The following is a 14918-nucleotide window of genomic DNA, read 5'->3' on the forward strand; positions in this document are numbered from 1 at the left end:
TCATGCTCAGTCAGGAGGCCGAAAGAAGAGTGTTCTTTAGGAATTCTTTGCTTGAAAACTATAAGACCTTTTTCAAAACATGTGTTTGTGTTTCAAAGACTGCAGTTTCTAGATTATAAGGTAATTTTTTTATTTAAAAATATTTATTAGTAAATAAATAGTGAGCGATCTCCCGGATGTCTCTTCACAAAAAGTGGTCTGCCGTGATCACTGTAACTTCGTAACGGTTCATCTGAAATTAAAAATTTAGTAAGATTTATGTAATGAAAGAACCACTCTTGTCCTTGAACGTGGGGTTTTTCAAAATATTGATTAGGACAAAATAGCGGACGTTTTCCTGAAAAAGTGCCATTTTCACCTAAAAAATCACTCGTTTTTGGTCGATTAAAAAAAAAGTATGGAACGAACAAAAGAATCCTTCATTCAAGGACAAGTTTTTCTGATTTGAAATAAGGCATAAAAGGTTTCATGTAAATCGACACAGTAGTTTTTGAGAAATATTGATCACCGATTTGAAGAAGGTAGTTTCGAGAAAAACGCGTTTAAAGTTTCAAGTCAAGCTTACACTTATATACAATGTTCATTTTTTAACGCCTGTAACTCTGTCATTTTTAACTGGATTACCTTGAAACTTGCACAGAATATTCTCGAGATGTTGTACTTAAAGAAAATGTAGAAAGTGAAAAATCGAATTTTTGAAAATTTCTGACTGAGCATTGACCTCTTAATGCGAGACGAACGAGACCGCCATAATTTTCCGCGCGAGAAATGCAACGACAGCCCCTAGCCCTAGCGTTACGGTAAGCATCCTCGTGTTACGTTTTTTTTTCCTTCCCCTTTCCCACCCTGCTTCAGTCCGCCCTCCTCCTTCGCAACGAACAAAAAGAGAAAATGAGAAAGAAGGAGGCCGGAAGGAGGGGTAGAAAAAAAATAACAGTGGAAACACCGACGACATTGCGTCCAACGACACAGAAAACGTTCCCTCTTGTGATTTAGAATCATAATCCGTACGCGTCCCGGAAACTCGGTTTCTATGGACTTGGACGCCGACACGAGGGGACAGGGGGACTCTGGTTTCATGAAATGGGGTAGCGGATCGATAAAATCCGCGTTCTTACGATGAAACGTCTGATTCATGAATCTGTATAAGAGAATAGAAGGATTGTTGAAGATTCAAATGTAGTATTAATAATAAGCATATCGTCTTTATTAGATCAGAAAAATAGAAAGTAGAGTGAAACAACAATTACTTGGGTAAAACCGAGGCTAAGTTTAACTGAAGTAGAAAGTAGTAGAATGTAATGGAAAATATTAGAAAATAGTAGAAAATAATAAAACAGTAAAAAATAGAAGTTTTTTCCGAAAAGCAGTTTTGATACAAACTAATGAAGTAGAAAAAGAAGAAACAGCGTGGAATAGCAAATGAAAAATTAGCGAGTGAAAATGAACAGTTCGATTTTATTTGTTAAATGCTTTTCATTTTCTATTCTACACAGTTTCCATCGATGCATGCCGATTTGCTTGTTCGTAGTACAAGCGAAACGCGACACCAACGCTACCGCGGGAGCTCAGCCGGCAGACTAGTGCCCTGATTGGTGGGGGTTTTTCGTTAATATCTCGTTACTCAAGCTTTGGAGAATGTTTTCACTAAGGAAAAAGTTGTTTCAAACCACCCCAGGAATGATCAATTCAAAATCTTACACCTATTTTGGGACACCCTGTATAGAAATGGTAAACATTGCATTAAACCTCCGAGCACGGAAACATGGTCACCGGTCCCTATGTCATTTCTGACCCCACACTGATATTCTACTACTTACTACACAGCGACGGCGAGGTCGAGTTCGAGGCCCTCACTGACACTGTACTACACAGTGCCAGTATGGCTCGAGCTCGAGACCCTCACCGATATTTCTACGCAGTGGCGGTTGCTCGAGCTCGAGCTCGAGCCACCGTCACCATGTATGTTCCGTCGTAGACCCGAAACGACGGCTTTAGAATCTGATGTTACCGTTATTTTTTATTATTTTATTTCCTTCATTCAAGGAATTTCAATTTCGTTGACACAAAGAAAATAATAGACAAAAGAAGCGAACATTTGGTCTGCAGTTCGCTACATGCGCTCGGTAACCTGGGACCATCCGCGCCGGGCCTTACCGGGGCGGGCTGACTTGCAGACAATACAGTCATAAACCCTACCGTTGAAAGACTCGAAAATTCGTCGCGGTCAACTCGCACCCTGACCACGTGCGCGATATTTTTCTGACGTCCACTTCGCCCTGAAGGAGAGGTTTTCCACCTCCACGTCACTTGGAAAAACCGATAAATCTGCCTTCCCCTTCAAGGCATAACCAATAAGGAAGCGAGTTTTGGTAACGCCTTCAGCGAATTTGGAGGAAACGTGACGTCACACAAAACTCGAACAGTCATTCGCATTAACTCGTACTCTCAGTCATTCGCAAACACTCGTATCGACAAGAGTCACACGGACTCAAGTCATTCGCATTAACTCGTACTCAAACAGCTTTCGCACTCGAACACTCGCAATCGAACAGTAATTCGACAACAATCATTCGAAAACACGTACTTGTTTCGACAAGAGTCACACGGACTCAATTCATTCGACAACATTCACCTCACGATTCGTCAGCTCCAACGTTCGAGTAATAATATTAGTTTTTCTCACTTGGAGAATATTAAAACAGTTGCCTAATATTAATTTGGCGGGCAATAGTCGCAACTGTACGCGTACCACGAAGGTCGAGCCTGGAATTTACAACTCCAGGCGGATTCAAAAGAGAATCCACGCGGACGGACGTGACAATGTATACAATGTAATGATTAGCTGGTTCCACATTAGATTTGGATTTTCGTGGTTCTTATTACACTAACTAGAATAAAAATCTCGTGAATTATAAAACAAATTATATTTATTAATCAATACTTCCGCGGTGTCTTGGCCCGGTCGTTCGCATGTAAACAAACATCGGTCGCTGTGCGATTTACACGACAGCTGCGTCACTTGCGTGCATGTCGCTCTCGCGAACGCGTGACCCAGGGACCGTGCTCGGAGGGTTAAGTCTCCTATGTGATAGGAATGATGGACTTTACACTCGTTTGCTCGGAACAAGATATGGACTTAATATTATTTTTACAACTATTATATTAATAATCAAACAACTTAGAACGAAATAATTTTTACTATCGGAAAGAATGAAAAATTTGATACGAAAAACACGTAAAATGTGATTCTTTTAAAAAAGTAGACTTCATACACTCTTACTCTGGAGTCCAGATTTGTCTATTACACGTTCATAGATTAATATATTTTATTGTTATAGTACGAGTAAACGTGAATAATTAAATTTGTTGTTCTCCCATTAGGGGTCTGGTGTTTTGCTGCCAGGTACGACGCGAGCAGTAAAACCGAAAGCTGGTAAACTGTACGATAACAGTTCGATTTCGATTTACGACTTGTACGTAGCGTGGAACTCGGTTCCCCGGATTCGTACCCCGCCCTTCTCACGGAAGTCTGTTGTTTTTTGGGGAACGTGCAAGTGATCGATAGGATGAGCTTTACGCCGATGAAAATATGCAAATGTCGCGCTCGCGGAGTCGCGGGATTTTACTATACATTCATCGAGGCCGATCAAGCCCAGCGGATTCCTATTTGCGAGTTATTCCGCGCAGTACGCGCATACTTAACTGTTATCCCATTGATTTACATGCTTCCGGCGACGCGGGAAAATGTATTCGCGGGCATGATTCAAAGTAACGATCGTCGCGTATTATCGCGCCGAATTTTCCCACCGTCGTACCCGTTCCCGAGAATATTCTATAAATTATCATGGAAGACGATACATGGCCGAACAACGCTAGGAATTTTGCTTGGGGAAGTTCGATAATCTATCGCGCCACGTTTATTTTGCCCCCTTTTTCGTCCAAGAAATCTTCTTTTGGAAACTAAAGCTTTGGCCATTTGAAGTTTCGAAGTGTACGGTACAATGTATAACGAGGAAATGGTGCGGAAATAACGTTTCTTTTGGGACCGCCAAGACCTTGTCCTGAATTATTAATCAGTACTTCGATATTCGGGTAACTTCGTTTTTTGTAAATTTATTCTTTACAGTGACGTCAATTCTATTATTTATTCATTATTTAGGAACCCAATTAGCATCGTAAATTAAATGTTAGAAATTGTGATAAAGTTTAATTTGTTTTAAATAAATTGAGAGCTGTAATGTTCATTAAGGTTGCTTTAAATAGTTGTGACACAATATGACTGATACAATCACTCGTATCCGACTTACATATTTTAACTAAGATGATAAGCTACAAACTTTTGTAATAAACGTTTACTTCGAGTTCTGAGTCTGTTGCGAGTGATACAATAAATATTTCCAGTACTGTAACTCCTTCAATTTCAGGAAAGTTAGTAGTACTTTTGAAGTTCTTCTATTGATTTTCTTATTAGACCTGCTGATTGCCTCAAATTTTATGTTCCCCATTTCTCAGCAATAAATTAATTTAACGCTAATACAAATTAACATTTTCAAAAGCTGATTTCCAAAACTGGAATTAAGCAAATATTTTCGTCTTTTTAAAATTCAAATTTTAAAAGATAATCCTCAGTTTCATTTCACTAGAGCAGTCCAAGTGGTTACAATAAAAGATCGCCTTCGTTTGAACCGAAAAATTCAAGGTAATCCTTCAACAAAATTCTAATCTCGAAAATTTCGGGAATTCGCCGTTTTTCGAGGACTCGTCTCTTGGCACAGACCGAGGACGTGATATAATGTGTAGCGAGCCGCGTTTTTCAGGCGGGCCGTTAGTTTCGGTGTCAAGTTCGTTACAAAAGCAGGGACCCGCCCGTTGCCAAGCCATCTCCTCGTACGATATCGTGCTTAATCGTGCATGAGGGTCCAGTTAAATGTTCCAATTGAACCGAACAGGTGTTTTATACCCCGTACCGTTTTGTCTCAAAACTCAGGTTGCGTCACAACTTCTGCTTGTTTTTGCCAAAACAACGATCAATCAGCACGCAGAAATACGGACCGGCGGGCGAGGTATAGATATTGTTGTTCAATTCTATCGCTCCTAATGCTGGGTACAATACGGTATCCATGAAACTGATCCGACCATAACTGACCACCGTGAGCTATTAAATACAAAGTTTAAAATAACAACCAAATATAATTTTACATTAATATTGTTTTCGTGTAATTCCATTTTCCTGTATGTTCAGAAAATTGTGTCTTTAATGCGATGAATTGAAACGGTAAAGGAACTAAACCACGTACGATGATTCCTACCAGTCTTTTAATTTTATAACACAGTTTTGCAGAAAAAAAGTTTGATCGAATTATTGTTGAACAAACGAAGAAATCGTTACATTATGCTCACAACTAAGTACTATTTACAATTACTAGACTCTGAATTTTCTGCATTTACAGAATATCTGACCCTCTCAAATTCTGTACAGTACAAAGTTTAATATTCATCAGGCTAAAATGTAGACGAGCTTCAGAGGCTTTCAGTACAGAATATGTAGCTGAAATTAATAATTCTAAAACGTTTTACTTCTTTCAATTCAGTTTAGTTATTTAGTAAAATAGTAACATTAAAGTTTTAGTTACTTATATTGTTCATTATGAAGTAATTAAAGTGGCACCGAGGCGCTTCTATCCGGATGGAGGTTAAAAAAGTTTATTCAGGTCATCTTTTTATTTCAAACCTGTTGGAACCCTTAACAGGAACAATAAATTTTTCTTCGTGTCCAGTTTCGAGAAAATAAACTACAAATGTTATATTTGCACAAATATCCACAGTCGAATATCTATGTAGTTAGCATTTTATACTCACAGGACTTCAACAAAACTAGTCTACCATTCCTTGGTTTCTAATTCTACACTTTTCTATTTTCCTTGTTACGAGCTAGGGCTAAGCGGCTGCGAAAGCCGAGGAAATGGCGAGTTTGATTTTTAGAGTTTGTTATGTGGACGAACCTGTGCCTATTTCGTCACAGGGAGCCCCTAGGAAGATTTTCGTGGACGAACCTGAGCCTAGTCCATCTTAGGGAGCCACTAGGATTGTTAGTATGGGCCTCGTAACTTTAAGAATTCGGTACACTTCGAGCGGTAAAAGTGTGCCTTTGTGGGTTCGCTTCTAGCTGGGAATTTAGATGTTATTCTAAAGTTGAAACGAACAACGCTGAATTATAAATATATAAACGTATAAAAATATATTTAATAAAGTAAAGGTTTTACAAATGTTACTGTAAGTTGTGGTCACGCACTGAAAAATGCGGGGATTTGTTATGCAGAGTTTAGCTTACTTTTAAAAATGCTTGGGAGGGACTTTAATATCCGATCTCACTAGCTAGACTTTTGATATGAGTATGATCCACCGATGAGCTGTACGCGTCCCTTTTTATATCCCGAAAATCGAGTCTAAAAGTAGTGGGGACACGCTTGTTCCTCAACGGAAACTGTTTTCCAAGAAAATCTGGCCACGCTATAACACCCCGTGGTCAATTACGTAATTTAGCCGGATGTATTCCAACTCCCGATAGGGTTAAGAGGTCCGAGAGTGTCTTCGTACGTAACATCCTATTCTTCCTTTCCTTTTTGTATTTCTCGCCACTATAACAAACACCTACTCGTTACAATAAATGAATTCAACACAAAAGAGTAACTCCCCATAAGCCACAGAATTTCGCTCAACTCATTGAAACGAAAGCTGAATGGAAGCAGAAGTGGATCGGTGGGTAAAAGTTGACCCTTATAGTCCCACAATTAAATGGAACGGAGATGGGATTCCATTCCGCGCGAGGAGCCCGGTTTCGCTTGAGTTAGGGAAATGTCTTATCAGAGTTACCATTGGAACATTCCCAGCGAGCCGAAACTGTTGGAGCGTCGGCGCTTTAATGAGCCAATACCATGGACGGGAGAGGGGGAGGGGGAGGGGAGCGTCGCTGTAATCAACCAAACCTGACACACCGGAGCGTCGACACGGTCTCTAGATTTCGCCGCATCAGAAGGTTGGACGCCCCACACTCCCCTCCTTCGAGCTTGCTCGTGATAAATCTCCTGTTTACCCAGAGATAAGGAACGCACAATGAGCCCCCTCCGGTAAATTGGACAGTGAACATAGCTCGGCCTTTCCGCGAGCGACACCCGTTGAGAACACGCGGCCTGATTTACGCGTGCGATAAACCGTAAACAGCAAATTGTTTTACGAATCGCGTTATCCGGCAACGCTGGGACGCTTATCGGGTGCTCTTAGTCGCTCGATATTCGTTTAATCTTAATCGACTCGGCGGAACAACCGGTAAGCTCCGCGGGGTTCCCTTCGCTACTTGCGAACGGTTGTAAAAGGCTCTCCATTGAACTGTCACGATTAATCTAATTCATCCTTGACGGAAGTCGATTCTCAGTTTGTAGAAAGAGTCGAAGGAGCTCCGATGTCATCTTGTATCGATAATCTGCTTTGAAAAGTTAATACGTTCGGTTGAGTAATGGGCATTCGCGTTTTAAGAATCATTGGTTGCGGCCTCTAAGAACTAATTAAATTGTACAGGGTGGGTGAAAATTCAGTGTCACGGCTTCCATAGCGTTATTCTACACCTCTGGATCGGTGGAGGTCTGCAAAAGAACGCGACCTTGACCTTAAAATTCAAGGTCAAACTTTTTTATTATTGCATTGTATTCTACTCGTCAAGGGGGTAAAAAGTATAAAAGGAACCATGGATCGCAACTCAACCGTTCTCTTGGAAAATTATGTTAAAGTTGTATTAGTATTCGTACACGCTTTATTTGCAGTTTACCTACGTATTTCAGTCATATGCAAGGTAAATAGCATCTATTGTGACACGTAGATACTTCAGATACACCATTATATACCCCAAATCTTCCGTTTTGTCTTTCTTCCTATAAAACGTTCGCAGTTCGTCGTCCCATATACGTATAGGTCAGCGCACTCCCGACGACGTCAACTGTCTCGTATAGTACAATCGGAATAACTGCGCGCTAAGGTCACGTGGTTAACTCCCTGCGCGCGCGCGGCGTCACCCCACCGATAGGCGGATCCCACTGGTCCCCTACTACTCTAATTTAAAATCGAACAGATAAAAAAGTTATAAATTTTATAACAAAAATTTGGCGGGAATTTCGTAATGCATTTCTAACTCCAGCCCCGGAGCTAAACGGTTGAGAAGTATTTCACTTGTGATACCAATCTTGTGTGAGATTTAGAACAGTTAAATCTGAATTTAAACTTATCTAAAACAGGAGAGTACGTAGATTATTGTGCGAATTAATGTCTATACCATGGTATGTCCCGTTTTTCATGTAATCATGTTAATATGACCAACTGAATATCGACACATCACCAGATGTTTGCAATAATAGTACTTAAACAAAATAACCAATAAAAACCAACAATACAGATTATTGCTTCTTCGTGATATAAAAGTTAAAATTTTAAAATAAAAAACAGTAAATTTTACTGAATGTTTTCAAATTGCATCTTACTGTAAAATCCACTGAACCAAAAATTCATCAAGTAAAATTCAAAGCACGAACTTCTAAAGAAAAATGAAGATAAACAGGGTACCTCCGGAAATTATGTACATGCGGATACGAGGTGATTTTAAATGAAAGAATGAGTCTAAAATATAGAACAGCATTTTTTCATTTGAGACTTCGTTCTCGAGAAAATCGAATTTCAACATTAATCTGAAACGCGTATGTTCGTCATAGTAGTAAGTAAAAACGAAATGCAATGGACAGACGTGCTAGCCAAGTCCTTGAACGAAAAATTTGATTATCTCGACAATGAAGCCTCAAAGGAACAGATTTTATTATATATTTTTTTTTTATATTTTGATGAATCACCTTCTATGTACATAACAATATGATCTTCAACTAAAAAATCAGCCCTTACCCAATTGCTCTACTCACCCCCCTCATCTGATCCAATTCCAATACAAGCAGACATTCCTGTAAAAGTCCGAGCCAACTTCCTCCTCGATCAACTAAATCCATCAATTTGAAAACCCTTCGCCTCGCCAAACACAGTCCTGACCTACTAACAACCAGAAAGCAAGCCAAACTCCTTCAAAGCTCACAGAATCGATCTCACCGAGCACCAAACGGCGCGACCAGTTCACGAAGAGAAACCCCAGGATCGAGCACCCGCCTTAACTCGAAGAAACCGAAACCGCCCAAGCTCGTGGCCCCATTTCCATACGGGGTAGCGCTTTTTCCCCGTCCTGGAGCGGAAGTTTCGGTGATCTCGAGGTCTCTCGAGGCGGCCGGAGGACCGGTGTTCGGTATACAGTGCACTCGAAGTCCCCGCGGAATCGAAGACGAGAGAGGCGGAGGTCTCGTGTTCGTTATCGGGATAGGGGTAGAGGCTGGAAAGAGAACAGGGACCCGGGGAGCCACAAGTGGGCTGCAAGCGGAACTAGCCGGGGCAGATCGCGGAATTAGTCTTCTTGTGCGTTGTACGCTCGGGGAGGTTTACGAAGCACTTGACCGGGACTGCGTCGAGCGGAGCCCACTCGAAACGCGTGATCAAAGGGTGCATTCATAATCTGCAACCCGTCGCGGTTTCGCGAGCGGCGTCACGCGGTTATGCGCCCGCCGCTTTTGTAAACACAACGCGGAGCTGTATCACGGCGCATGTTCTCAGGAGAATGTACAGTGCATAGCTGAGATGTTGATGCGCGAGACGGCACAGGGGCAAGAGAGAGTAGCGTTACAACCCGTGGTCCATCCGACGATCGCTCGTGTTTTGGTAGTACTTGCACGTGGCGCGACTAAAGCAACTTCACTCGAAGCAACACCTTTCGCACAAAACGGACAACATATTGATTTTAAATGTAGTTTATTGAAACTTAACACTTAGTTGTTTAGGCACTACAGGTCACTATGGTGGATTCCCACCAAGTGATTTTCTAGAACGAAACGCTACCATAGTGGCTTCCCTTCAAACGATGTTGTGGGAGAAAACAATAATATAGTGATTTTTTTATTTTTCTGTCAGTGAAAGTTGTGTATTTCGTGATTAATACGAGGGAATATCTTCACATGTTTCAATCTTCAGTTGTTTCGTCGAAAGATGGTCGAACGATAGTATTGCCCGATATCGTCAGGAATGCAGCAAAATTCATTGTACTAATCTCGTGAACTTGCTCTCCACCGTGGATCTGATTGTACAGTGACATAGATTAAACTACGCGTTCAGAATACGAATCCGTTGATCTTGGACCTGTGTCTACTAAATTAACTCCTTCTCTGTGTGTTACTAACGTGTGTCCCCGTGTGTCTTTGCTTTCTCGCTTGGTTTATGACCCGATTGTGTGTATGACCGCTTGGGCCAATAGTTCACTAGTGCCAAAAATGCGCATGGAATAAGACGTGCCTCTTCCACTCTGACCAATCGTAGCCGAAGTTTTTCCACTCATCATCTCACCAGTACTGCACAATACCTCTAGGGGAACCTGTTGTACCTTGGGTACGTTTTTTGTTTTTATTTTATTTTCTAAAATCCTAAATAATTTACACGCTTGATAGATTGTATATAGTTTACTGATTAATAAGAAACATAACATAATTTTTGTAAAATGATTCCAATATATTTTATTAGAATTATAAATGATTACAGAAGAAACGGTAATTATGTCCATGGTACAATACCCCCTATGTACCTCGGACCTAGTAGTTGTTTTTATTAATTATGTATGAATATATATTTTTTGTTTTACAATAATACTTATAATATGCAGAGCATTAGGGTTATTTAAATCTCTATTCTAATAACAATTTTAATACTTTTTTAATCAGTCTGTACGGTATAACTAATATTTCTATGTTTTCTAGTCATCATAACTATTTTATTCCGTTTTTATTATGGGGCACCTTAATAATTTGCTCACGTGTTTAGAAAAAAAGAGATAAAATATCGGAAAGTTAAACAAAAACCTGTCCAAGGTACAACACGATTTTTAGGCCCAAGGTACAACACTTCACAAAAATTACAAAAACAACTTCGAGATTAAACACTTCATTCTACAACAATCTATCGTTAAGTAAGTTACGAAACTATATTAAAATAATTGGTTGTAGCTTTATGCACAGAAATAAAGTTGTTTCCAAAAGTTTAGACGAAACAAGAATTACTTTTGATGTGAAAAAATCTTCAAATTGTCGTACCGCCTCGATTTACGACGCGAGCACTTGCAAACTAACTTTTGTAGGACTCCTCGCAGATTATGTATAAACTAGTAGTCCAAATTTTACAAAAAAAATCCACGAACATTTAAAATAGGATATAGGGCCGTGGTACAACCATGTCCGAGGTACAACAGGTTACGCTACCCTATTCCTACGACTGTGATTGAAAAGATGGGCCTATAGGAATTTAACCAATCGGTTCCTTCCACGCGCCAACAGCTCAGATCTGCATAGCATGTACACTGACTTCCACTAGGAGAAAATGTGGCATGGAAGGAGAACTTCCTACCACTTGGTATCGGGAATTACTGAAATTTGTACCAAATTAACATTCGGTTTAACATTTATTTCAGTATTTGAAATAAACTTACGAAGTGATAAGGAGACGTTTCTTCTACGCCATTTTTAGGTGTATGTATGTTGTGTTGAAGTCTGTTGCGTATCGCGCGGAAAATACGCGTTCCGTCGTAGGTGAAATGGGGTTCGCGAAGAAGAGGGAGGGGGATAGAAGCGACGCGTCTCGGGCTGGCTAAGGTTTGGCGAAGGTGCTGATGCGTCGCTCGTTAGGTGTTGTTAGCCGCATTACGACGGTATTATCTTATCGGTATTTACGGGAGCGTCCGAGACGTACGACGCCCTCCTGTTTGCCGAGCAATCTCGGCCACGAACGCAACGCAATGGTGCCAACACCGACTACGCGCGCGGCTGTTATGCATTGCACTTCAGACGCGTTTACGCCGGGCGTAAACGCTAATTCCGATAGAGCGATGCAGATACCAGCGTAGTTTGGTATTAGCTTCGACCTGTCGGGTCGAAACGGAATTCCCTTTCGGATCATCTTGGGAATGCAGCCGGGAACTATAAACTGATTAGTAGACTCCGGTTTTTATGTGTCCATAGCCAATAAAGGAATATGAAATATTCGGTTGGCCGAAAAGTTCGAACGGCTTTGAACGCTAAAACCAACAAAGCGATCATAAAATTTCAATACGATGTGAGAAGTGATTTCGAAATAATTTCTTAGAAGTCTGAGTTTGGTTTCCTTGACTGATTCGTGAATTTTCGATCACGATAGACTTCCTCTTATCCGGTCTTAAAATTGACCATATTTTCAGCAAAACAATTCCACATGTAATTCTCATGAAAAAAGCGTGATTTTTCTTCAAAAAACGAATTTAAATAAAAAAGATCAAAATTACCGATGTACTAATGTTTTGACCCATTCTTACGATTGATCATTTTAACATCATTTGGCACTCCCTAATCGCTTTTGGCATTCATTGATTTCCCGCAGCCTTCAAAATAGAACTTGCACTCTTTTTAACTAACCTAACTGAAACCAAGACATTCCTGACACCCTCTAAGTAATCTTAACCAACCCTTTTCATTTTTTTCATAGTTTTAACATACACGTTGACTTCGTTCCGAACCATCCTTAACCACCCTTGACACACCTTGACCCTCTAGCATCTCCAACGCTCCTTGATATTCTCTAGCAGACACCTTTTTTGTTCCTGACCAACCGTGACACTCTTAATCCCTCTTGTTCGTACTTGACCCACTTGACCCTACAGAGAACCCCTCATCTTTAAACACCCTTAGGATATTTTAGTTTTGCATGTAGGGCTCCGTCCGAGATTCTAAATGTACCTGTTCCCGGGAGATTTTATCATTAAATCGCTTATTTCTAACCCACACGTCTGGGCTCACGTAATACCTGTATTTATACTCAATCTGTGAAAACGTAGCAGCATTAAAAACACATTAGAGAACCGTGTTAGCATTAAAATTACCAGCACTGAACGTGTACTGAATTAAATCGTATAACATTATAATATACATAATGCAGTATAACATAATGTGTATAATAAATTAATGGCTAACACAAATTTCGACAAAAAGACCCTATTATTTCAGTAACTGTAAAATATGAACACTGAAAATCGTCATTTTATCAGGTTTGGTTAGTCTGGTGTTAAGTTGTAACCATAAACATTGTAATACATAAACAGTAGTTAATTAAAGTTTAAACAAATTGTCGAAAATTAAATATCTTTTTCGGGTCATTTCATGTTATAACAGCAGTGATTTAACCCGTTAAGCGTCGAGCTGATTTTAGTAACACATCTCAGAAAATTTGGCGAAAAACGTTGTGAAGAAACTTCAGAACTATGTAGGAGAGACAATACAGGACCAAGCGATGCGGTAATTGTTTACAAATCTCAGAAAATTTGGCGAAAAACGTTGTGAAGAAACTTCAGAACTATGTAGGAGAGACAATACTGTGTCGGTCACCGATGATCGATATGGCATTCAATGTGCCAAGTATCAGAAAATATATGAACTCGATCTTCTCCTCTTCGAGTACTCTTTATAAAGTTTACGGTGAGATCTACTAAACGGTATTAACCACGATAAGATCGACTGCGGTCAAGCAGACGATTCATACTCTGATCCTCTCCGACTAATTAAGTGTGCCGAGCTTCAAACGTTTCTCAACAAACGTAATATTGTTCGCTCGTAAATATTTATGACTGTAGTTTGGAGTACACCCGTGTCTTACGAAAATATAGCTGCTCTCGAAACGTCATCAGGAAGCCTCGACACATTATTAGACGTCTAAGCGACGTTACGCATGAAACATGTGGCAATCTATCGACAAATTGTCAGGATACTCACCCCGTAATATGTAATTTTGGTAATTCTGGTCGGCCTCGCTGCCAACCTTGATGAGGCAGGCAAGACCATCATTTTGCACAAACTCGTGCACCAGGTCCTTGTCCTCCTAGAAAACCAAAGTACATATATGGTAAATACCGTTCCGGCAGAGGGAATGGATACCTGTTACACAGGTAATCGTCGCTTTTATGCCTAATTTATTCACCGCAAGATGAGACTCCCAATCGACAGGTTTCCCCAATACAAAACCGCGGTCGCGATTAGAAATGCTAAAATATTTCACGGCTCCGTTACGACACTGGTTCAGTGAAAATGATGGCCCCTGAATATCGACGTTATTCTTTCATGAATATTTCTAACGAGAATGCTTGTATACAGTTATTCGCACTCCTGGGTGCGTAGAAAGGAACGATTAAGATTTCTAAAATGTATTGAACCTCTGCTAACGAATTGCCCACTCAATCGACAAGGTGTAAATTTGGATTCCTTGTCATTCAACAATATTTTACAGTATTTTCAGTTTATATTTTTTCTTTTCATATAGGGTGACAATTATAAGTAGTCGATGCTTTCGAATGTTCACAGATTCATGGATTAATTTGTGTGAGTTAAATTTAATTCCCTGCATATATGGTTTATTTACATTTAAGCAACAATTATTCATTGAGTAAACAAACAACCAAAGCAATAACCCAAGAGGAACCAGACGGCTGAAAAGAAGAAAACCCTCTGAACTATACATAGAGTAAATTAACCTTTAAAGACTGACCATACATTTCTGAAGGGTGAACCAATTGGAAGTTACGGCTGTGGTGTTTTTTCCAAAAGATTTGTGACTAAATTACGTCTATATTTGAGATATAGGCAAAAGATCGTTCTGAAACTTTCAGAGTTAAACACACTGTACTTCTGAAGAATTTCTAATGGGCGATATCTTCTCGCACGTTCTATCAGCATAGATCGCAATTCCCTAAATGATCCAAGCAGGTCACCGGCAAAATT

General features: G+C 40.1%; 1 protein-coding gene across 1 annotated transcript in view; it reads right to left on the reverse strand.

Annotated features, from left to right (window-relative positions):
* LOC107194024 (FH1/FH2 domain-containing protein 3) overlaps positions 1-14918 on the reverse strand; it is a 164556-nt gene that overhangs the window by 90237 nt on the left and 59401 nt on the right. Inside the window, exon 4 of the mRNA XM_015583584.1 lies at positions 13917-14022. Within this exon, the coding sequence (XP_015439070.1) occupies positions 13917-14022 (106 nt within the window). The remainder of the gene's footprint in view (positions 1-13916; positions 14023-14918) is intronic.

Source organism: Dufourea novaeangliae, unplaced genomic scaffold, assembly GCF_001272555.1.
Source record: "Dufourea novaeangliae isolate 0120121106 unplaced genomic scaffold, ASM127255v1 scaffold1, whole genome shotgun sequence".
Taxonomy (NCBI): Eukaryota; Metazoa; Arthropoda; class Insecta; order Hymenoptera; family Halictidae; genus Dufourea; species Dufourea novaeangliae.